Source organism: Cladosporium halotolerans, assembly GCF_011745625.1.
Source record: "Cladosporium halotolerans strain TM138-S3 chromosome Unknown Sca27, whole genome shotgun sequence".
Classification (NCBI taxonomy): domain Eukaryota; kingdom Fungi; phylum Ascomycota; class Dothideomycetes; order Cladosporiales; family Cladosporiaceae; genus Cladosporium; species Cladosporium halotolerans.
Window position 1 is genome coordinate 249,646 of NW_027191478.1, and position 22,902 is coordinate 272,547.

A 22,902-nucleotide genomic window follows, 5' to 3' on the forward strand; every position below is an offset into this window, starting at 1 on the left:
CTTTAGTGGAAGTTGATAGAGTGTGTTGGTTGAACAGTAGGCGGCGATATTACGGCGGCGATGAGACTTATGGAGCACGCCAACTGTCGTGCTGATCTGTTTGAAGCATATTGCTGGGTATATACCTCTATAGCCGACGGGCCGATGTTTTCATCTAACAACATGACCGGTAGTTGAAGTGCGAAACGTCTGCGGGGTGGGGGTGAACGATCAACCGGCAATTCAAGCGGCTTCGAAATGCGAACAACCTCGCTGTGCAGATCATCGACCCTTCTGCAGTTGCGCGATCATACGGTCAATGTCCAGAGCAGAATTGCCTGTTGCCTTCGTTCTGAGGTCCTCCAACATATTACGATCCTTCGCTTTGAGAGCTTCTTCGCCCGCCTTCGAGATCATCCCGCACTTGATCCACATCTCAGCCCTTTCAGGCATTGTAAGGCTTGTGCACTTTGGAATGTAGAGTGAAGCGACCTTAGGATTGCCGGCACCTAAGCTCTCGTTGAAAAATGGCTGAAAGGTGTTAGCTTGCATCCTCGGACAGAAACAATAGGAATAAATCTCACCTCCCATCCAATCGGGCTCTTGCGCGTCTTGCTGAGCTCCTCCAACTCTCGCCAATCTCGTCTGACGATCAGCGCTCGTAGTCGAATCCACCAGAATGTTTTGTCAGACACCTTGAACTCTGTCTGAACCTTCTGCGAGCGCTTCATGTTACCCATCTTGATCAATTTACTGATAGTGTCGTTGACAGACAGGCCAACGAAGCGCTCGCCCAGGTCTTTCTCAAAGGCTTCCTGGAAGCGCAACAGCTTCTGCGCGTCTTCGAGAGCAGCGACCTGGGTCGCGTGGTCTTTGCTGTCACGCAACAACTTCGCTGCCATTTTGAGCTTGTCAGCCGCAGGCCCGACATCGCTGGCTGAGAGTGCTTCAGATAAGAGCAAGTTGGAGCCATCCACCCTGCGGTCATCTTGATAGTAGAGATCCTTGAGCAATTCGCGGTCTTGGTCAATTGCAGATGATTCGACGATTGCGGTAGCAATAGGTCGGCTGTTGATGGTCCTGAAAAAGCTTGCCAGAGGAACCTTGCGTTTGATCGAAAGTAGCACGTGGAAGACCAGATCCGTGTCACCGCTCTCAATGGCTTTGTCGAGAGCGACAGAATCTTCTCCAATGCGCAACAGTAATGGTACCTGCTTACCGGCTCTCGGCTCGTGCTCTAGCAGATCTGTCGCAAGCTTCCCCCTTCCTTCGTCGTAGGCTGCATGCGCAACCTCCTCGAATGAGATGCCTAGCTTGCCGTTCAACTTCCGCACGATTTCTTCGCAGATCATGTCCTCGTTGGATGCTGATGTGCGCACCTTCTGGCGTGCCCAGTGCACATAGATCCGGTCGACCGGAAGATGAAGGTACTCGGATACCCTCAAGGCCAAGAGGTAATCCTGGCGATTTACTAGTCTCTGTACCAGTCTTTCAGGAGTCAGGCGAATGTACTGATCATATGACAGTGGAAGTCCGACTTCGAAGAACCGTACTGCGTTCAAGACTCGAAGAGACTCAGTCATGTCAACGAAGTCGTCGCTGTTGTAGAAGTCCAGGACGGACTTGCCGAATGATGCCGCTTTTAGTAGCTGCTTTTGCCAGTGGATACTGTATTCCTGCCCTGCTGCCCGTATACAGACATCTACAGCCTCGTCCAGATTTTGCCTGATCAGCTGAATGTTGTCGTCTGCTTTCGGCGTTTTCTTCTCAAGTTGATCGACAGCATCCAACAGCACTGAGCCAGGCGAAGTCGAACCCAGCCGGAAGACCTCCTCGGATGCCTCGGGGACCTTCTGAACAAACTCGCAGACATCGTTGGTCAATACACGAAGGCCATCCACATCTGGGAGCAGATGTACAAAAGAGTTGTAGAAGTACTCTGTCGCCGCGCCATTCGGTCCTACCAGGTGGACCTCGTCTTCCCAAGCAAGAGCCACAGCATTGTTGCCGCACCATTGCAGGTCTCTTGGCGGGGTCTTGACTTTCGAGTTGTACTCGCTGAAACGCATCTGGAAGTCGCTACTGATGACCCAAACCTTGCCGTCATCGGTGTATAAGGCGATGAATTCCCCGTTCGGTGAGACACTGATGTGCCTGAAAGGTCCAGCTTCCAGTCCGCGGTCTTCGCACTCCACGGCGTCCGTCACGTAGATCGTCTTGTCGATCGCGAGTATCACCTCGACAGACCGAGAAGAGGTGTGTTCAGGTGGAATGACAGCCCATGAAACCACCTCTCCTGACGGAGGTGCCGCAAGGACATGCGGCCGAGGCTCATCGTAATTTGTCACAATAACCACGGTGTTGTCTCCAAGAAGCGCTGCGAATCCGGTGGCCCAGAACTTGCACGCTTGCACACCATGCTCTTCCGATCCATGGCCCAAGCTGAACGGCGTGAAGTCGCCTTGCAGGTCTACATAGCTCCTCACTGTCCCGTCTTCTGTGACCACAAGTAGCCTCTCATCTTCTGACCATCCTAAAGCCCTGATCGCGCCTTTCTCCCATGGTATTTGCCGGATCAGCCTGCCAGCGCAACTGTATAGGTCGATGGAGGATTTGGCCGTCTGAGAGCCGCGGAATGAATAGATCTTGCTCGTATCTCGGTAGATAGCTGACCCTGTTAGCCGCGCTCACGAAGACGCAAGCATTGTGCCTACCTACAGCACCACTGTACGGAGCTCCAGTGACGACATAGTTCTCAATCTCCAAGTCAGGGTCGAAGACAGAGGTGTAGAGCTGCGTTTTGCGGTAGAAGCGGTCGCCAACCCGCTCCCAGTCTGCGGTTGGCTTGGACATCACCGCAGATCAGGTGGCCAGGCGCATAGCACTGTGGTTGTTTGTTGGTGGTGCTCAAGCGGAGCTGCGAGGCGCAAGTGCACCGCGGCTTGGGTTGAGCGGACAGTCTGGCCCGTGCGCATCCAGCACCAAAGCCATTGCGACGAAGGCGATGCATCTTCGTCAGAAACACCTCACAACAACATATGATGAGAATTGTTCAGACCTCAGTCAAGCGGCTCAGTATCTGCAGATTGATCCTAGGATGATAGCTATATAAGGAGGCTCAACATTGGCTTCGAGGGCCGCCATCGCTACCATGCAGGAGACGATCCAGCAGCTGAACGACCTGGAACTCGCCGTTTTGGCCTCTCTTGTCACCGAGGAACACTGCATATTCGCAACAGATGCTGAATCGACTGATGGGCTGAAGCATGAGCTACACGCAATCTGTACTCACACCTTTGGACTTGGAACGACGACCATCACGTGCAATGCCGACACCAGCGTGGATGATCTCAACGAGGCACTGCTAGTTGAAAGCAGAGAGGAGCTTGACGATGAGCCCAGAACGTACGGTCAACCGTCGTCAGCCGTGCGAAACATCGGATTCTCTCGTCTTGGAAGGTCGCCAAGTCCATCAGCAATCAACGACATAGAACCCCGTCGGATTGCCAACGTTGTTATCGCCGCGGATCTGGACCTCACGGACACAAGCGTCCACATTCAGGTCCTGGAGCTGCTCAGAACAAGGCGGGTGTTCACGCGCACTGCAATGCACACCGCACCCAAGGACTTCTTATTCATCAGCATCATGTCTAGTCCTGGGGAGAGATTGACACATCATCTGAATGACATGTTCTGCATGTCACACTTCCACCTATCAGAAGACGGCCTTGCTTATGCAGATGGGCTGCTTGAGAAAGATGTTGCGCCGTCGTTGCCTGACGTAGATATCAGGACTCTGCGCGAGCAAGCACAGAAGGTCCGCATGACTGGAGAGGTCGCTTCATATCTTCACAACATTGTGCTTTTCATGCGCAACAGCCGCTATATCACAGGTGGCGTGACAGCCACGGCTACCAAGCAGCTGAGGTCATTATCGAGCGCGCTGGCACCGCTTCACGGGCTTGATTATGTCCCGCCTTCGCTGGTCGTGTTGGCCACACGCAAGATCTATCCTCATCGACTCATCTTAGCGACATCTGACACAGAAAAGAGCCTGCAGTGGGGCAGTGATCCGCGGGCAGTCGGGCGAGTATTGGAGAATATCACTGTGGAGGGCGTGATAGAGGATGTACTTGCCAGCTTCGAATCGCCTCTGTGAAAGCCCACGAAGTCTAAAGGCGGTATGTTTGCTCCACAGAGTGTGCTGGCGAAACATGTGGTGTGCTATTTAGAGGTTGCCGACGCGCCCCGCGCCAAGCCAAACAATAGCCGCCGACCTACACTCACCGACACGTTATCTTCACTCGCATAACACTGCAGAGTAGAATAGATCGGACACAGTGACACTGTTACGCGCAGGTTCCGAGCATTTGTCGTGCAGAGCTTGAGGCCGCTGAAGCACAGCGTCGTGGACTGCGGCAACAACAATGCCCCGCCACCATTCGCGAACACCGACATTTCCTCTCTACCATTCCACGCGTAAGAAGCCGAGAAGATGGCCGCTGGTGCTACGATTCATCAAGGGTGCCATTCACATGGACATCGCTGTCCCGGTCGTCTTGCACGCACTGTGGTCAGCGCTCATTGCGTACATTGACCGCGTCCGTGATGAACACATCGGTCTACCAGGCAGCATTATTCCGAGCCTATCAATTGTTGTTGGCCTGATGCTCGTCTTCCGGAACCAAACGAGCTACGACCGATTTTGGCAGGTACGCTGACAGCCTGTGCCCGATAATGATACTCAGAACTGACCGCAGCTGCAGGGAAATCAACACATGACAACAATAGAGACGTCTATACGTAACCTCACCCGTTCGTTCCTCACCTGCTCACATGTGAACGGTCAGCATCCCTCTGTGGAAGAGCGGGCGGACACCGAGCAAACGGTGAGGATTCTACTTGCTTTGATTTATGCGGCAAAGAATCACTTGCGAGCCGAATGGAACACCACGCCCTTTGTCCTGCTGCCAAATACTGCAGAACAAGAACGCCGACGACGCGAAAGCACATCCATTCACAAACCAGAATACGAAGATCTTTTGCCGTCACAAATGAGAGGCTTCGAAGATCATGGTCTAGGCCTACTTCTGCAACTTAGCTTGAGGGTTGAGGCCTACATCAAGCGCGGACACGATCGAGGCTGGTTTCATCCACCTCAAGCTAGCCAACTGACCGTGCAACTGAATCAGCTGGTGTCCTCTTACGGCAGCATGGAGACGATTCATTTGACGCCACTACCGGTAGCTTACCTCATCCACATGCGGCAGGTCTTAGCACTATTCGGTGGCGTCCTACCATTTGCGCTTGTGGAGGAAATGGGATGGTGGACAATTCTCATGACTAGCCTAGTGATGTTCACTCTCTACGGTAGGCCAGCGACAATGACTCGATCGCGTGCCTCTGCTGACTACTTTTAGGAATTGACGCGATCGGAGCACAAGTAAGCAAAACGTCCTTGGGGCTTCAAGCCCTAAAAGTCTCCCCATACTCCGTGGAAGCACGTACTGACCGACCGTTCTCCAGCTTGAAGATCCGTTTGGTTACGACAAGGCAGACATCAAAGTTGATGCGATCGTTGAGGACCTCCGCGTCGAGACCGGTGTCCTGTTGTCTGAGTGGCGGAGAGGCTCGGAAATGTTTTCTAAATAACCTCCTTGAACTAGGGTGTCCCGGGCGCATGGCGTCCTTCCCAAAGGCACAGCAAAATTGGCACGCGCCTCAGTTTGACCGGCACCAACATCGTTGAACTGCAGGAAACTTGCGCATGACGAGCACCACGCAAACGCCAGCATTTCATCAGTCAAGCTAGTCTCGGTGGGTCGGCTTCCATTAGGCTGTCGAGCCGGTATGCGCTAGCGCTGCAAGTCGCGAAGATCTCACATGCCGCGAATTCTACCGAAACGCAAGCAGCGACTTCAACACCGGATCTGGCAGTGGGTCCGCGTGATGTCTCGCACGGACTGAGACTTCACTGCACGGTATCCTGTCGTGCCAGCATCGGCCCTTGCTGCTAACATTCTGCATGATTTGGATCAGAGACACAAGCCAGGGTACTCCATTCAGCCTCTCTGACGCCAACTTGGCAGAAGAGGACCTCGCTGTATCGCCATAATGAAGATACGACTAATAAGCTTTCGACCGTTACTGGACTCTGCCATCTTCAAAATACAAATTCACAGAATAGATCCCGTGTCGGGTCAGCCTTATGCCCCATTGGCTGAATGCGGCGTCTCCGTTGAAACGTAATCTGCGTTTCGAAGTTGAACTCAAAGGTCGCTCGTTCATCGTACACGATTGATGTCATGCAGGCTTGCACCGCCTCCAGGCTGTTGCTTCGAGCGGCCCGATGGTCTGCATATCTTGTATACTCGGGTAAGTCTTCTGATGGGCGCATCTACTAGGCGGCATCCGACTCCTCAACCGTTCTGGCTCTTCATGAAATCGGCAACGCTGTAGATCACATAAAAACGGTGGTCTGCTGGCCCAAGTGGTTGTGCAAGGACTCGAGCGTTCCCAACGAGTGTTCCCGCTCGCTTAGTTAAAGATCAGGGGCGGGTTTCTCAGCCGGCGGGGACCAGACAAAACTTAGCACGACGTCGGCAGTGATCTTAGCCCCCAAAGCTCCCCCGCTACAGAGACCCATACTAGTGTGTTGAAACTCCATTGCCGGGAGGCTTGTGAGCAGCGCGAGAGCAGCCGCTACCCTGCAATCGGCAGGAGAGCGGAGCAACCAGTCCCACTGTAGAAGGACTTGCCAGACTTGCTCTGGCCTTGCCGTTCTGCATCGATCCAGGATGCTATCTAGCCGTTCGGATCGTCAGCCCCGGCGTTTGGAAGACCCGTAGGCTCGCGGGTAGCGGCCATGGCGTTCTGCACAAGGTCGCTTGGTAACAGTCCAAGCATTTGAAGCCCATGTTCCTCTTTGTGGAGTGAAGGCTTGTAAACCTTCTACCCTCGCTCTTTAGCCAAACCTTTCGTTTGTTCTTCTACAGTACACGACTGTTGTTGCGGGCGGCGACTACGTCGATCTTGGGAACGCGACTGTCTCGTCAAGATGCCGGGCAACATCATCAACCTGACGCCTGCAGATGTGCTATCATGGCCAAAGCCCAACTACGAAAACCCGGATCGACGAACATGGTTGCCTGCGTTCTCATGTAGTATGTTCGCAGCAGCTACTGTCCTCCTCGGCCTGCGATTTTGGCTCCGAATTCGAGGACACGCTGGTAAACTCGGTTTAGACGATGTGAGCATCACTTTTTCGTATGATCGTACTCAGGACGAACCAACTGACGATGACTAGGCATTTCTACTTCCAGGTTTCCTCGCTTCCATCGTTTTCACCGCGATAACGGTCGTGTATGTCCATTGGGCCCAAGGGGACCGTCACATCTGGGACATTGCACCAAACAAGCGTGAACCCCTGGCACTCTGTCTTTGGATCGCTGAGTTCACGTTCCTGGTTTGCGGCGGATGCACTAAGGTCTCCGTCCTCCTCTTTTACCGTCGACTGGTCGACGGCACGTATTCAAGACGATGGAAATGGCTGGTCCTGTTCGCCATCGGCTTCACTATGGCGTACACGGTCGCCTTCTGCATCATGCTTCTCATCAACTGCACACCTACCGAAGCTTACTGGAGGGCGTTCGATACTGAGTATGCTATGACCCAGTCATACACTTGCTTGGACACAAAAATCATCAACACTCTGGCTGGCGTCTTCGCTGCGGCAAGTGACCTCTACGCCGTCGCTCTGCCTTGCATCATCACATGGCACTTCTCGGTCCCGAGGGCACAAAAGGTTGCGCTCAACATCATCTTCTCTCTTGGTCTCTTGGTCGTTGCTGCTAGTGGTGTGCGCACGTACTATTTGATGAGTAAGTCAAGACCGCCGTTGCTGCTCTTTCCTCCCGGATGCTAATTGAGCTCATAGTCACTGGTCACTCATCCGACGTGAGCTGGAACATCTTCGACCTTTTCGTTTGGGCACAGCTCGAGCTGCAGCTCGGTATCATGTGCGCCGCGGCTCCTTCGCTACGCGTTTTCTTCCGACGTTACCTCGGCGGAAGCTTCGCATCCCGCGCCTACAAGTCCACACGAGGCGAGACTCCAGCACCGGGGAACTCCACATTCGGAACAGAAAGCGTCTCTAAACCCGATAAGTCTATTACCGTCGTTCGATCGACATCCGTGACATTCAACGAAGACCAAGGCGCCAACAAGCCGCACTTTGAATCATCCCTGGACACCGTAGGCGAGTCGGAAATTGAGCAGCGCAACAATTGGTCACCCACACCGAGCAAGGAGTGCTTGACCCGTTACTCGCACGAAGATGACATTCCAATGAATGACATGAGCTGGAAGCACCCCGATCAGAGCCGCCAGAGCCGGTGGGTTTGATCATCTTCTCGCAATCAGTCAGAGCCTAGGGCACGGAGCAACAGCTTAAAAGGACTCATGTCTACCAGCATCACGCATTTCGGTTTCAGTCACGTCGTTACAGGGCATTGGGAGGCGTTCACGGATTTTATGTTTCGCACACAGTCGTGCTTGTAATTATTATTGATACCACCAGCCACGGCATACATCGCTAGAGAAGGCACACGCAATCGACCATCAGATCAGTCATGACCACCACAACAACCCCTTGCAGGTGCAGCGCACCATTGAGCAGGGATCATAGCGGCCGGCGCCGTTCTTCACGCCCTGTAACGAAGCGAGATCGCCCACCAAGGACGGGGCTGACGACTTCGCGTAGTGCAATTGCCGACCCACAGCGAACTCAAGACGGGCATGGACCGGACCAGCAGGTGAGGTCCCAACGCTGATCGGCGCAGGGCCGTTCGCAGTCGAGGCCTTGTCTGATTCCATTTGTGAGGAAGGGACGGCTACATGAAAGACGTGAAATTCATCGACTGCAGTGATATATACTTTCCACATTACCTAATCGCCTGTCAAAATTCCTTCTCTCTTCGTCAATGCAGCCCATCCAGCCACATCCTGCGCAAACGGTTCGTCTCGCACGCGCCAAGCGTTCCTGACCACGGCTGCACGCACGCGAGTAGAATCTTGACTCGCACGGATCCCAGCCCGCACGCTGAAGACACCAAAACCGTCGACAAACCCTTGTTCCGCAGCCACCACCTCGCGTGGAAGCCTAGCGAGCTCTCCCCACGAGACATTGCGACGTCCGTCAGGGCTAGGGCTGCCAGGATCATCTGGGCTGCCCGTGACACCTAGGGCTCTCCTGTCGCCGCGTCCGCTACGTCGGAGTTGCTGCCAGTCCGGGGTCTTGCACTAACGCCTATAGTCAGCCTTTGACGAGGTTTCCTTTGAGATCCTTGCGTCTTGTCGAGAACTGGCTGCGTCTCCTTTCGAGGTTGCATTCGACGCGCTCAGACGTTCGAATGCCCCCGAGGCAATAGGCAAGTCGCGATCGGCCGCTATTGAATCGCATCGCGTGGGCGACCGGACGTGGCTCTTGCGCGTCTCCATGTGCCGGCGCCCGATCATGCTGGAGGACCGGGTATGTACCTTGCAACTTGCAAGGTGCAACTGATGAATGATGGTCGCGCGCCGAAGGATCGCGGCTAGGAGGCGCCGAGTCATTTTAGCCGCCTCTTGATTGATGTCTTGGTTCTTGCAAGGGTTTACCATGCGAGCGTGATTAAGGTCTCTTTCAAGGGTGCGCTCAACGACGTGGGTCTGAGATTCTCCAAGCGACCCTGTAGCTGGGACGCCTAAGTTGACTTCCCTGTCGTCAGTACTGTCACATGATCGGTCGACGTGCTCTTCATGGTCTTTCACGTGCAAGTGACGAGGGACTGCTCGGCTGGAGACGGGCCAGAAATTCAGATGAAGACGACCATCGTCGCATCTGGAGCATTCGTCACTCCCAGACAAATAGACATATGTCGACTCGATTCTTTGAAACGTGCATTCGAATTTCATGCGATTCTTCAACGCTCTTCGGCCCAGGATGAGCCAGGCGTAAAACATTCAAACGAATTCGACGATGCCCCAGTAATATCATACGTAGTTGCAAGCGCGTCGAAGTCGGCTCATATACATCATATACAAGTAGTCTGAATACAAGACCTCACAGCTTCAGCTCACCTTCCGGAACATCAGCATGTACATAGTTCGCGACCAACGCCGTCACTGACGTCTCTCCCTCCATCACCGTCCACCCATCCCACCCAGGACCAGCCCTCCTCGCATTATTCATCACATCCCCAAACTGCGGCGCCCACTTGAAATGCCTCTGCCCATCCTTTCCCCCGATAACCCCTCCCTCCTCCTCTCCACCCCCGCTCTCCTGCCTCCTCAGCCTCGCCTCCTCCGTCGCCGCATCGTCCACCGCCCCCTTCGGCAGCTCCTGGAAACAACACCCCTCGCCCCACGTGTTCTGCAGCATCTTCGTCCAGCGGACCTTATTCTGCAGCACGCCCTTCTTCACCGGCACGTTGACACTGTACAGGCGCGAGTGGCCCCACGCCGCCTTCGCCGCCAGCCACTCGACGACGCGCACGCTCTGCGCGCACGCCTCCGCCACCATCTCGGGCACATTGCTGCGGTCGAAGAAGGCGAAGCTCAGCGCCACCGCCCGCCGCCCCAGCTGCGCCGCCTCGAGCGCCGCGCCCAGCGTCCCGGACGAGAGCGCGAACAGCGCGCCCGTGTTGCGCCCGTAATTCGGCCCCGAGACGACCAGGTCGACCTCGCCGCGGTCCTTGAAAAAGTGCCCGAGCCCGATCTGCGAGCAGCTGGCGGGCGTCGAGTTGACGAGGATCCAGGGCGCGCGGCCCTCGTCGGGCGCGGAGAAGCCGTCGACGTGGGATTCCGGGTTGCTGGCGGGCGGGTGGTAGGGGGTCGCCTGGACGTCTTGGCCGACGATGTGCGCTTTGCCGATCCAGGAGCGCTGCGTGTTGGGGATGATGACGGAGACGGTGTGGCCGGACTTCTCGAGGGCTTTGACGAAGGGGAGGATGTAGGGGGAGGCTTGGGCGGAGGGGGGGCCGTCGTCGTTGGTTACCTGGAGATGGTTAGAACGGGTGTGAGGACTTGGTGGGCTGAATGGCTCACGAGGATGTGCATGCTTGCTGTCTTGTTTCACTTTCTTGGGTCTTGATCGATGTGGTGTTGTGTATGTTTTATATTCTATGATGACGGAATCTCGCCCAATGTGAACAGCTCAAGGTCTGGAAAAAGCGGCAGTTTGCCCAAGGTTCTGCACTTCTGCTCAGAAATAATCGATTGATCCAGAGGAATGAGAGTATTACAATTTCAAGCGTACCTATATCTGGGATGGGACGTGTGAGGTCGTGGATGTGAGTCGATTCCCACCAAATCTCAATGTCGCCATCGGGAACGTTCCCGATCTCGGGCACAGACAGACGTAGAAGCTTGCCCTCGGCTCATCACGAAGTCAGCCTTCGCCGCGAGCATGTCGTGCCTGCATCTCGCATGCATAAACATAATGCAGCGTACAAGTCTATTCCACTATCATTCGCAAGGTCCCCCGGAGACTCGCAACGTCGCAGCTCTACCTTTCGAAACATCGGCGTGCAACATGCTCTAAAATTATACATGCCAGCCCTCAGTCGGAACAACTCCTCTCTCCCCGCGGGACGACTTTGTGGCTCTCCGACGGCTTGAAACTCGCCAGCACGGCTTTGGAGACGTTAGTCGACGGCGGGACGGAAGTGTCCCTCATGTCCTCACCTTCTCCCACAATGCCCCCAGCGAAAAGATAAAGGTAAGCGCAGCCCGCAAAGGCTCTATAATCCCTTCGTCCACGATCTCCCAAGTTTTCGAACTTCTCCACCGCAACAAACAAAAAAAAAATCCCCAAAAACGATCGACCACCATCTGGCCGCTTCCAACACCACCCCGCCGCCTATCTCGCCGCCCTCCTCCTCCTCCTCCCTCTCCGACCACCATGCCACCAACCTCCACCCACTTCTCAATCCGCCCCATCCCCTCCGCCGGCCGCGGCGTCCTCGCCTCCACGCCCCTCGCACCCAACACCCCCCTCCTCCTCTCCCCCCCGCCCGCCGCCCACGTCATCTTCCGCCAATACCGCCGCGAAGTCTGCGCGCACTGCCTGCACTACGACCGCGGCCGCACGCTGCCCGTCCGCGACGCCCCGATCGGCAAAGTCTTCTGTGCCGAGCCCTGCCGCGCCGCCTGGCGCGAGGCGCAAGGGCCCCTAGGAGTAGAGGCGTGGACGGCGCTCGAGACGTTCGTGCGCTCGCGCGCGAAGAGTGTCGTGAGCACGCTCGCGCAGGCGGCTGTGGGTGCTAAGCCCGGCGCGCAAGCGGTGGTCGCGACGTGGGAGGCGGCGGCGGAGGTCGGGGCGCTGCATGCGCGGGCGCGGGGAGGGGGAGTGGGAGCGGCGGACTCGGGGCCTGGGATCAAGGCTGATAGAGAGTACCGGCGGGCGCTGCACCATGTGTGGACGCAGAGCGTGGATCCGGATATCTTGGGGTATTTGCTGTCGGGGGTGTTGACGGCGCATGGGGATGCTGGGTATTGGCAGCGGGAGGTGGAGGGGCTGGCGATGGACGAGGAGGCGTACAAGGATACGGCGGATTTGGAGGCGCACTGTAATGCGTTTTTGCAGTTGGTTGCGACGGTGCCGCGGGAGCTGGTGGGGAGTTGCACGGTGGAGGTGTGTCAGACGCTGGCGAATGCGAGCAGTCACAATTCGTTTGGGATACGGGCTGGTGGGGACGAGGGCGAGGAGTATATGGGCTACGCGCTGTATCCGGAGGCGAGCTATTTCAATCACTCGTGTTCGCCGAGCGTGAGGAAGAAGAGGGTTGGGCGGCAGTGGGAGTTTAGTACGGCGAGGGAGGTTGGGGAGGGGGAAGAGCTGTGCATCACGTATCTTGGGGGAGATGAGAAGGATCTGACGGTGACGCAGCGGAGAGAGAGGTTGAGAGGAGTTTGGGGGTTTGAGTGCATGTGTGAGAGGTGTCGGCGGGAAGATACATCATGAGATGAGAAATATAGGGAAGTATATGATCATATATGAAATGGCATGTCGTTCACAACACCCAGAGTCGTCGACTGTGTGCTGTGAAAAGTCAGGCATGCTGTGGCGGAGACCATTTCACCACTTCGCCTCGTGACTATAGTTGGTGCAACTTGCCGTCAAGCATATTTGCTTCTTCTTGCTTAGGGAGTGTGACCAGGGCGCCTGTTTTGCGCTGCACGAGAGTCATGTAAAACTGGCGGGGGTGTAGCACCCGAGACCCTGGTCGACGTCTGAGTGACGCAATGCCACGCGCTGGGACGCGCCTGATCTGCAGCCCTTCTATTATAATGCCTCGGTCCCCTCGTCTGGCGGCAATGGCCAAAGGGACGAAAGGCAGCTGAAGACAATGTCAGCGAACGAAGCAATTGCAGCGTCGATTTGTGAATCGATCACAGGAGAACACGATGAAGACAACCCATCGTTCACCCAAACCTTGTCGAATTACTTCAACACCAGCAAGTTGATCTTCACGCGTGCTCATGAAGATCAATTCAAAAGCTTGCGCCAGCAATGGGAGATCGGAGAGGACGACTACCGTGCAAGTTTCACTCCACCCAACAATAGCGACGACGGCAAAACAAACGACGATAGCAACAACAATGCCCTCGTCTCCATCGGCGACATGGGCTACTCGGGCTCAACCTTCTTCACGACCGCCGACGGCAAATATCTGATCAAAAGCGTCCCCCGCCACTTCGAGCACTCCTTCTTCCGCGACGAGCTCCTCGTCCCCTACGCAGACCACATGCGGGCGAACCGCAACTCCCTCCTCGTCCGCATCACCGACTTCCTCGAAGCCCAGCGCAGCGTCGGCGCGACCCTCGGCCTCGCGCCCTCGCACCACCTCGTCATGGAGAACACCAAGTTCGGCGAGGCGGCCGACAAGCGAGACGATACCGAGTGGAAGACCTGGGACCTCAAGCCGATGTCGTACTTCTATCCGGAGCGCGACGTGGCGGGCGGGGCGCTGTCGTCGGACGAGACGAAGGAGAAGCTCGCGGACGGCTTCGAGGGGAAAATCGTGCACTCCATCGATGCCGCCGCGGAATTCCGCGCGACGCTGCAGAAGGACACCGCGCTGCTGGCGCAGTGTAACGCCGTCGACTACTCGCTGTTCCTCGTGCGGATTCCCGCGACGGCGGAGAGTAAAGAGGAAGACGGCGGTCTACCGGACGTGCCCGTCGAGCCGCCGCTCGTGCCTCCGGGCCCGCCGTCGTGGAAGACGGGCGTGCGGTCTGCGGATGGGAAGTATGTCTACCGAGCGGCAGTGCTGGACTTCTTCTGGGCGAAGCACAAGGTGCATGCGCAGGCGATGACTGGGCTGATCAATACGTACAATGTGGTGGACAGGCAGGGGCCGATGAGCGTGACGACGACGAGCGAGGAGTACCGGGAGCGATTTTTGAAGATGTGCGATGAGATGGTGGAGGTTGCTTGATTGAGGATGTTGGTTTTTGAGCGGTGCTGTTTGTGATACCCCAATTAGCAGCCAGCGAGTGCTTGGTGGATTCTGTAGGCTTGTATTGATTATTATGGCTTTCGATCGTCTTGCTGTTGTTGTGGCCTGAGAATCCTTCGCATACACGCACAGGCACAAGGCCTTGACTGCATATTTCTCTTGTGTGCCAAAACCGCCAGACTAGAAGTCTTACTCGATGGGCTTACCCAAGTCGAAGCCCGTTATCTGCTGGCGGCCCTCACAAGCTTTTCATCTCACAGACCAACACCGGCAAACCCACTATGGACTGTCATTTCGGTTGCCACTTGCTCAGATACCAGCAGTCTATCGGGCAATTATGGAGCGCAATATACCTCTTGTGATCGGCTGCTGCGGCCAAAATCAGAGCGGAACGGCAATGTCGGCTATTGCGGCGACCCAAAACGGTAAGGAGCATCTCGACCACAGCGGTGCCGCCCGAGACGTTTTGGCTGGGAGGTGAACGGGCCAGGCAGACTGCTGCGTTGCGCCTGTGATGCTGGAGCTGCCTCGGCTTGGTTTTGTCGCCAATGGCTCTGTGTTGGAGCAGAGAACGCAGGTCGAGACTTGAATATGGATCAACACACTGCTGGATACAATCACCGATTTTCCAAGCGATCCTACAGCACATCGCCGGCCCAGCGCAAATACAGCAGCCGAAGACGTTCTGCCACTCCTTCACGGCGACGTCATGTCTTGCCTCCTCTCCCCACACGCGCGCAATCACAAGCCGGCGAAGCTGAGCTCCTCTGAGCCGAACGGACGTGCAGCCCGTGGGCGCTGCTCCGATACGGCCATGGGCGGTGCGGAAGGGTCATGGCAACACGGCGGGGCTGCCCTCCACCACTCTCCCTCGGTACTGTATGTCAAGCTCTCGCGGGTGTCAGGCTTGTGACGACATATAAGAGTCGAGATGCCCAGGTCGATCGGCACCGGTAGCTGCAATTGTAGGTGACGCTTATATTATCGACTTGCTCTGAGCGATCCCATTCCAACTCTTCACATATCCCTAATCCACTGGACGAAACATCACTACTCCCATACGACAGTCCATCACTATGCCTACTCCCTACCAGCCCGAGCGAACGCTCCAGGATGTCAACATCCTCGGCGAGCTCAACAACGATACCCGCAAGGTCCTCTCCAAGGAAGTCAGCGTTTTTCTCGCTGTCCTCCACCGCGCCTTCAACGGCAGGCGCAAGGAGCTCCTCAAGCGCCGTGAGATCCGCCAGGCCGAGCTCGACAAGGGTAACCTCCTCGACTTCCTGCCCGAGACCAAGCACATCCGCGAGAACGACACATGGAAGGGCGCGCCCCCGGCGCCCGGTCTCGTCGACCGCAGAATTGAGATTACTGGCCCTACCGACAGGAAGATGGTTGTGAACGCGCTCAACTCGGACGTTTGGACATACATGGCGGATTTTGAAGGTCGGTCGATAATCGATACCAACTCAACAGCGCGAAAGCTAACAGCACCACAGACTCAAATGCCCCGACCTGGGACAACATGATCAACGGCCAGCTCAACCTCTACGACGCCATCCGCAAGCAGGTTGACTTCAAGCAAGGCGAGAAGGAGTACAAGCTGCGCACCGACCGAACCCTCCCCACACTCATTGCCCGTGCTCGTGGCTGGCACCTGGAGGAGAAGCACTTCACAGTCGACGGCGAGCCCATCTCCGGCAGTCTGTTCGACTTCGGTATCTACTTCTACAACAACGCCGAGGAGCTGGTCAAGCGTGGCACTGGCCCCTACTACTACCTGCCCAAGATGGAGAGCCACCTCGAGGCTAGGCTGTGGAATGATGTCTTCAACCTGGCTCAGGACTACATCGGCATGAGGCGTGGTACCATCAGAGGCACCGTCCTCATCGAGACTATCCCCGCTGCTTTCGAGATGGACGAGGTGAGTTGACTGCATTTGTACGAAATCGGACTAGACTAACACTCCCCCAGATCATCTACGAGCTCCGCGACCACTCTTCCGGCCTCAACTGCGGCCGCTGGGACTACATCTTCTCCGTCATCAAGCGCTTCCGCCAGAACTCCAACTTCGTCCTCCCCGACCGCAGCGCCGTCACCATGACCGTGCCCTTCATGGACGCCTACGTCAAGCTGCTCATCAAGACCTGCCACCGTCGCGGCGTGCACGCCATGGGCGGCATGGCGGCCCAGATCCCCATCAAGAACGACAAGGAGGCCAACGAGAAAGCCATGGAGAACGTGCGCGCCGACAAGCTCCGCGAGGTCCGCGCGGGCCACGACGGCACCTGGGTCGCGCACCCGGCGCTCGCCACCATCGCCGCCGAGGTGTTTAACGAGCACATGCCAACGCCCAACCAGTTCCACATCCGCCGCGAGGAAGTGCAAGTCTCGCCGCAGGACCTGCTCAACATGAATGTCCCCGGCAAGATCACGGAGGAGGGCATCCGCAAGAACCTCAACATCGGGCTCGGGTACATGGAGGGCTGGCTGCGCGGCGTCGGCTGCGTGCCGATCAACTACCTGATGGAGGACGCCGCGACGGCGGAGGTCTCGCGCTCGCAGCTGTGGCAGTGGTGCAAGCACGGCGTGCCGACCGCCGAGGGCAAGAAGCTCGACAAGAACTACGCCCTGCAGCTGCTGAAGGAGCAGGCGCAGGAGCTGGAGAAGAGCGCGCCCAAGGGCAACAAGTACCAGCTGGCGGCCAAGTACTTCGCCACCCAGGTCACCGGCGAGGACTACGCCGAGTTCCTTACCTCGTGAGTTTTTTCCTCGAGCATACCGTGAGATGAGCTTTTTACTGACGTCCTTCCCAGCCTCCTCTACAATGAGATCACGAACGTAAGTACCAAGGTTCCCGCCTCGAAGCTTTAAGCGGGACAGAATGCCACGAATCGAGCGTTTGGGCATTGAACGGAGGAAGACAAAAGAAACGGACAGACTGTACGAATTTCCTTTTCTCAACGATGTTTGGGGCGCAAACGCCAAATTGTGTCAAATAATACCACGCGCGATATCTAGGGAATCATTTTTGCTTTCTTGAGTTGCCGTTCCTTACCTCCTTGACATTCTCGCGACTCTGTGCTGCGCAATGCAGGCTGACGACTTTCTTCTGTGACTTCCAGACCGATTCCTCTCCCACCCCCGCGATGAAGCTTTGATGAGGTTGTGGCTGTCTCGATGCCTACACGAATATGACGGATACAAGAACATTGTTTTAGCATGGGTGTTTCTTCAGACCGATTTGTACATATGTGTATATATTCACTTTCTCTTCTCGCTGTCGCGTCGTGGTTCAGCCATTTCTTGGAACACTGAGTCTATGGCAAAAACCAGCTCGCTCCATCTCATGTCACTCCTACATGCCGTCATTTTTACGCCCCCGATGATTCTAGTCTTACCGAACACCAAACGGCAAAGCGGCCGGCTAGTGACAGTGACAGGCGCGGTGTTCCATCAGGGTCTCTGCCAGAAATGTCCTTCCCCCACGGGGCTTTCAGCCGATCGCATTGCCGCTCGACTTTAGCCCGAGGCTCACCAATGCCGAGCGATAGGGCGGCCTTGGGTATCGCTGCCAGCTAGCCGACGAACCCAATTGAGCTGCTCTCGTAAATTGTTTCGACGTCGCTCGTAGTGCACCTACACGGTTTTCTGTTGTTCTGTTCCCTGTACATACACCTCACTATACACACCCAGCGAACCACACATACAACACGCAAGATGGCCCTCGGTAAGCGACCTCCTCCCCGACCCATCCCACCTCCTCCACCGCTGACTCCAGCTCCTCTACCCTACAGCCGCCGGCGCAGCCATCGCAGCCGGCACCTCCGCCGCCGCCTACCTCGACGCCAAATTCCACATCAGCAAAGACATCGGCAACATCCGGCGCCAGCGGCGCGTGATAAAAGATACCCAGGCGCGCGCCAAAGCCAAGAAGCTCTCGCTATGGTACCACTTCGAAGAGAGCGTCGCGGCGCACAAGGACAGCCTGGCCCTCTGGTACCGCCCGCAGCCCGCCGAGCCCGCGGTGCAGTATTCTTGGAGGCAGACGTACGAGCAGAGCTGTCGCTGGGCGCGGTTCCTGCTGGACAATGGCGTGCAGCCCGGGGAGCTGGTGGGCACGTATTTGATCAATTCGCCGGAGTTCATGTTTAATATGCTGGGCAGCTGGGCGATTGGGACGGCGCCGGCGCTGATCAACTATAATCTCGGAGGGGACAGTTTGGTGCATTGTTTGAAGGTTGCGGGCAGCAAGGTGCTGGTTGTGGATTCAGACGCGGAGTGCGTTGCGAGGATCGAGGAGCAGAGGGAAAGGATTGAGAACGAGCTGGGCATGCGGATCATCATCGTCGACGAGGCGACGAAAGCGACTATCAATGCCTACGAGCCGACGAGACCTGGCAACGAGCTTCGCGATGGCGTCAAAGGCGACTTCCCAATCTTCATCTTCTACACTTCCGGCACTACTGGATTCCCTAAAGCCTGCGCCTTCCAGACACAGCGTGCTGGTGTTCTCGGTCAGCCACGGTTGGCTACTACGGGCATCCGCCCAGGCGACAGATGGTACGACTGCATGCCGCTCTACCACGGCACGGGCTGCACGACCGCCGTCGGGTGCATGATGACCGGCGTGACGCTCTGCATCGGCCGCAAGTTCAGCGTGCGCAACTTCTGGCGCGACATCCACGACTCGGACTCCAACGCCTTCGTGTACGTCGGCGAGACCGCGCGCTACCTGCTCGCCGCGCCCCCCTCCCCGCTCGACAAAGCCCACAACCTCAAAGCCATGTACGGCAACGGCATGCGCCCGGACATCTGGCGCAAATTCCAGACGCGCTTCAACGTCCCCTGCGTCAACGAGTTCTTCAACTCGACCGAGGGCATGCTGTCGCTGCTCAACGTCTGCAACGGCCCCTTCCACGAAGCCCACGTCGGCCACCAGGGCGCCCTCGCCCGCTGGCAAACGCACAACCTCCTCGTGCCCGTGGAAATCGACCACGAAGCCGGCGACCGCATCTGGCGCGACCCGAAGACGGGCTTCGCGCGCCGCCGCTCCTACGACGAGGGCGGCGAGATCATCGTGCGCTGCGCCTCGGAGAAGGACTTCGTCGGGTACTGGAACAACCCCAAGGCGACGGCCGAGCGCTTCGAGCGCGACGTCTTCGCCAAAGGCGACCTCTTCTACCGCACGGGCGACGCGCTGCGCCGCGACGCCGACGGCCGCTGGTTCTTCCTCGACCGCCTGGGCGACACGTTCCGGTGGAAGTCCGAGAACGTGTCCACGGCGGAAGTCGCGGAGGTGCTGGGGCGGTTCCCGGGGCTGCTGGAGGCGAACGTGTACGGCGTCGAGGTGCCGGCGCACGATGGGCGGGCCGGGTGCGCGGCGGTGTACGTGCGGCCGGAGGAGAGGGCGGGGTTCGACTGGAGCGGTTTGCTGGCGCATGCGAGGAAGGGGCTGCCGAAGTATGCGGTGCCGGTGTTTTTGAGGGTGATCAAGGCGCCGACGACGATGCATAACAATAAGCAGAATAAGGTGCCGTTGCGGAAGGAGGGGGTGGATTTCGAGAAGATTAGGAACGGCGAGGCGGGGAGGGAGGACGAGTTGATGTGGGTCAAGGGGGATACGTATGTGCCGTTTGGCGAGGGGGATTTGGAGGCTATTCGGGATGGGAAGGCGAGGTTGTAGATGGGTGGTTTTGTTACGTTGGGTTTGGGTCTATGGGGGGCACCAGCGGGCGTTGCATTTATCGTGAATATGTATTGCTTGAATTTTTGACCAAGTAGGTCTTCTTTTACAACAACTACAACAAGAGGTGTTCTCATCAGGCCATGTGATCCGGAGTATTGGAACTGCCCTTCCTCAATTGGTGGTTCGCAATCTCGCGATCCTTCTGCCCTACGCGGCCCAACGATAAGGCTGGGCTCCAAACGGGCATACTAGTCTTGGCCGAAGGAACTATTTGCGGCGCATGGACGTTGACAAGAACGCTTGTATGCCGAAGTTGCCGAAGTGGGACTTCACGACCACCTCGTCAATAGATGATCGCTGGCAATTCGTACCACGAGGCGTCCCGGGAAGTTGAGCAATTGCTCCTTTGATCGCCTTGGACACACAATGTCAGGCAGGCGTCAACATTGCAGGTCAGGCTGAGGTCGAATGCCCTTGCCTCGACCAGCTTCATCAAAACTGTCGTGGAATAACGCCAAGCGGCGTTTGCTACACGACAGCGGATATGCGTTGTCAGAGCGCGGTCGCCAAGGTTATGAGTCCATTGTGGACGCGTCAGGCAGGGGGATTGATGAGGTTGTTTTGATGAGAAGTTGGAAGAGCCTCGACGATGCGGCGTGGCCGATGTATCCGAGTCGCTGGGCAGGTGCCCTATGTATATGTGTGAGAAGCTGCGCCTGTGCCATCGCGCATTCCAGTGAAGCTTTCTTCTGTAGACGTCTCTCGCTACTTCCTGACCTTCGGTTGGTGGTATCTGAGCCGGCTGTCTGTCGATTCTTGTCTGATGGGAACGAGTTCGTTCATCAGACTCTCATCACACGTCACTTCAGAAGTTTTAGCGCATGCAGCGATTGATTATCATCCGGTATTCTCGAACACGACGCCAACGTCCTCGAAGCAGACCATTACCACCACCACCACCACCACCTCCACCGCCAACCATCATGTCCCAAAACGATTGGCAGAACGGCCTCTGCAGCGGCGTTTGCGGTGGCGACTGCGGCGACTGCGTAAGAACCATACAGCTCCACATCAAGACTTACACGAGCAAACGCACTGATGCATCACACAGTGTGCCGCGTGGTTCTGCACGCCCTGCCTCTACGGCCGCGCCTCGCAGCGCCTCGACATCTACCCAAGCAATGACGAAGAACAGATCGAGACCGTCGACACGAATTGCCTGCTCTTCTGGCTCACAAGCACTTGCTTCCTGCACTGGGTGCCGATGACGATCAAGAGGACGGCATTGAGGGAGCACTTCAGCATCCGGGGAAACCAGTTCAAGGATGCGATGGTAAGTTTGATCGATTGATCCGGTCTAGGCACGATTCAGGTCGCTGACGACAATGGGCAGGTGTCGCTGTGCTGCACGCCTTGCGGCATCGCTCAGATGAACACTGAGATGAAGGATAGGGCGGAGAAGGCGCAGTTGCTGCCGCCGCAGGGGTATCAGGCTCATCCACAGGGCATGACCTACCAGCAGCCGCAGCCGCAGCCAATGTACCCTGTGGTGCCTCACCCTCAACCGCCTCAGTAGAGGTAGCGGTCATGTTGGGTTCGGGGAATCTGATTGGATCGTGTGAAGCGTTTCTTGTGCATTTCAATGCTAAGGCAAATGGGTATCGTTATGTTAATATGCTGGTAAAAAGAGCAATTGGGCTCAGGAAGGGTGTCCGCGATCGGGTTTCCGCCAAAGATGGCGTTTTCGAGTTCCCCTAGTCCCCGTCGTCCTGAACATCTTCCATCTGTACTGTCTTCCTCCCATCGTGCTCTGAAGGTGGTTCTCCAATCAGGCCCGCCATTTCCATCTCAAATCTTCGAGTCTCTTCTTCCATGTCCAGATCTTGATCCTGCAGCGGCTGTTTGCCCTCTTGCTCGAGCTGCCGAAACCTCTCCTCCTTCTCCTCCGCTTGTGCTGCCTTTTGAGCAGCCATATAGCCTGCCTTCTCCAGCCTATCTGCCTCCTCGGGCTCCAACAGCCTCCCTTGCCCTTTCGTCCGCGCCTTCTGCGCCGCCACAGCACTGGGCATGAACCGAACCGCCTCCTTCTTCAGATCCCGCATCACCGGCGCAGCAGAATACTCCGTCTTCGGCGGAGCCGCAGGCGCAGGTTTCGCAGGAAGCGCATGAACCCTCCTCGGCTGGCTCGGAATCGGCGGCGGCGTATCCCTCGGCATGGGAATGCTCCTCACCTCAGGATCCGTCTCCTCACCGCTGTCCTCCTGCGCATGCGCATCCTCCTCGCCCCGCCGCCTCTTGCCCAACCCCTGCCTTCGATCCCGCTGCTCCTGCCTCGCATCTCCACCGCCGCCGTGGTGCTCCCTTCGCTCCGCGAACTTCGGCGCAGCGTCTCCCAGCGCCTCTCGTGCGCGCCTGATGCCTCGTAAATCCTTCTCGAGCTGCGCGAGAGTCTCCTTGTCTTTTGGCCTAAGAACTCCGCGGGTTTCGAGTTCTTTGAGCTCGTCGATCTGCCGCTGTAGGCGCTCGGGGTTGCGGCGGGCGAGTTTCTCGTTGCGCTGCGATTGCACTTGCTTTTTGTTTTTGGCGACGGCTTTTTGCTTGTCGGCTTTGCGCTGTTGCGCGGCGGGGTTGAGTGATTTTTCTTTCGGCATTTTCGTCGATTCGTGGTGGTTTGGTTCAGAGGAAGAGGTTCTTTGAGAGAGGTCGGTTTCGAGAGTGACCTGTCGGCGAAAG

At 56.8% G+C, this 22,902-nt stretch overlaps 11 protein-coding genes across 11 annotated transcripts; 8 read left to right on the top strand and 3 right to left on the bottom strand.

Moving 5' to 3' along the window:
• Positions 1-67: 67 nt before the first annotated feature.
• Positions 68-2,832, bottom strand: WHR41_06782 (uncharacterized protein; the record flags this gene model as incomplete). Its single annotated transcript, XM_069375387.1, has 3 exons — positions 68-510; positions 564-2,647; positions 2,694-2,832. 3 exons carry the CDS (start codon positions 2,830-2,832, stop codon positions 262-264), a joined length of 2,472 nt encoding a protein of 823 aa, XP_069227330.1. The 3' UTR covers positions 68-261.
• Positions 2,833-3,130: 298 nt separating this feature from the next.
• On the top strand, positions 3,131-4,138 carry WHR41_06783 (uncharacterized protein; the record flags this gene model as incomplete). Its single annotated transcript, XM_069375388.1, has 1 exon — positions 3,131-4,138. The coding sequence occupies one exon, from the start codon at positions 3,131-3,133 to the stop codon at positions 4,136-4,138; it is 1,008 nt and encodes a 335-aa protein (XP_069227329.1).
• Positions 4,139-4,406: 268 nt separating this feature from the next.
• On the top strand, positions 4,407-6,131 carry WHR41_06784 (uncharacterized protein; the record flags this gene model as incomplete). The annotated part of the gene is made up of 4 exons (XM_069375389.1): positions 4,407-4,691; positions 4,746-5,349; positions 5,400-5,422; positions 5,506-6,131. 4 exons carry the CDS (start codon positions 4,407-4,409, stop codon positions 5,629-5,631), a joined length of 1,038 nt encoding a protein of 345 aa, XP_069227458.1. The 3' UTR covers positions 5,632-6,131.
• Positions 6,132-6,949: 818 nt separating this feature from the next.
• WHR41_06785 (uncharacterized protein) lies at positions 6,950-8,834 on the top strand. Its single transcript, XM_069375390.1, has 3 exons — positions 6,950-7,228; positions 7,286-7,859; positions 7,916-8,834. The coding sequence occupies exons 1-3, from the start codon at positions 7,037-7,039 to the stop codon at positions 8,380-8,382; spliced, it is 1,233 nt and encodes a 410-aa protein (XP_069227457.1). The 5' UTR covers positions 6,950-7,036; the 3' UTR covers positions 8,383-8,834.
• Positions 8,835-10,081: 1,247 nt separating this feature from the next.
• WHR41_06786 (uncharacterized protein) lies at positions 10,082-11,310 on the bottom strand (the record flags this gene model as incomplete). The annotated part of the gene is made up of 2 exons (XM_069375391.1): positions 11,065-11,310; positions 10,082-11,014 (listed from the first exon to the last, which is right to left on the bottom strand). Exons 1-2 carry the CDS (start codon positions 11,074-11,076, stop codon positions 10,082-10,084), a joined length of 945 nt encoding a protein of 314 aa, XP_069227456.1. The 5' UTR covers positions 11,077-11,310.
• Positions 11,311-11,920: 610 nt separating this feature from the next.
• WHR41_06787 (uncharacterized protein) lies at positions 11,921-12,982 on the top strand (the record flags this gene model as incomplete). Its single annotated transcript, XM_069375392.1, has 1 exon — positions 11,921-12,982. One exon carries the CDS (start codon positions 11,921-11,923, stop codon positions 12,980-12,982), a length of 1,062 nt encoding a protein of 353 aa, XP_069227328.1.
• A 385-nt stretch (positions 12,983-13,367) lies between these two features.
• On the top strand, positions 13,368-14,459 carry WHR41_06788 (uncharacterized protein; the record flags this gene model as incomplete). The annotated part of the gene is made up of 1 exon (XM_069375393.1): positions 13,368-14,459. One exon carries the CDS (start codon positions 13,368-13,370, stop codon positions 14,457-14,459), a length of 1,092 nt encoding a protein of 363 aa, XP_069227363.1.
• Positions 14,460-15,307: 848 nt separating this feature from the next.
• Positions 15,308-17,833, top strand: acuE (Malate synthase, glyoxysomal). Its single transcript, XM_069375394.1, has 5 exons — positions 15,308-15,926; positions 15,980-16,404; positions 16,455-17,239; positions 17,297-17,321; positions 17,606-17,833. Exons 1-5 carry the CDS (start codon positions 15,557-15,559, stop codon positions 17,639-17,641), a joined length of 1,641 nt encoding a protein of 546 aa, XP_069227459.1. The 5' UTR covers positions 15,308-15,556; the 3' UTR covers positions 17,642-17,833.
• Positions 17,834-18,100: 267 nt separating this feature from the next.
• On the top strand, positions 18,101-20,166 carry WHR41_06790 (uncharacterized protein; the record flags this gene model as incomplete). Its single annotated transcript, XM_069375395.1, has 2 exons — positions 18,101-18,210; positions 18,278-20,166. The coding sequence occupies exons 1-2, from the start codon at positions 18,201-18,203 to the stop codon at positions 20,164-20,166; spliced, it is 1,899 nt and encodes a 632-aa protein (XP_069227391.1). The 5' UTR covers positions 18,101-18,200.
• Positions 20,167-21,103: 937 nt separating this feature from the next.
• Positions 21,104-21,958, top strand: WHR41_06791 (uncharacterized protein). Its single transcript, XM_069375396.1, has 3 exons — positions 21,104-21,218; positions 21,281-21,502; positions 21,563-21,958. Exons 1-3 carry the CDS (start codon positions 21,153-21,155, stop codon positions 21,743-21,745), a joined length of 471 nt encoding a protein of 156 aa, XP_069227392.1. The 5' UTR covers positions 21,104-21,152; the 3' UTR covers positions 21,746-21,958.
• On the bottom strand, positions 21,924-22,820 carry WHR41_06792 (uncharacterized protein; the record flags this gene model as incomplete). The annotated part of the gene is made up of 1 exon (XM_069375397.1): positions 21,924-22,820. The coding sequence occupies one exon, from the start codon at positions 22,818-22,820 to the stop codon at positions 21,924-21,926; it is 897 nt and encodes a 298-aa protein (XP_069227326.1).
• Between the last annotated feature and the right edge of the window lie 82 nt (positions 22,821-22,902).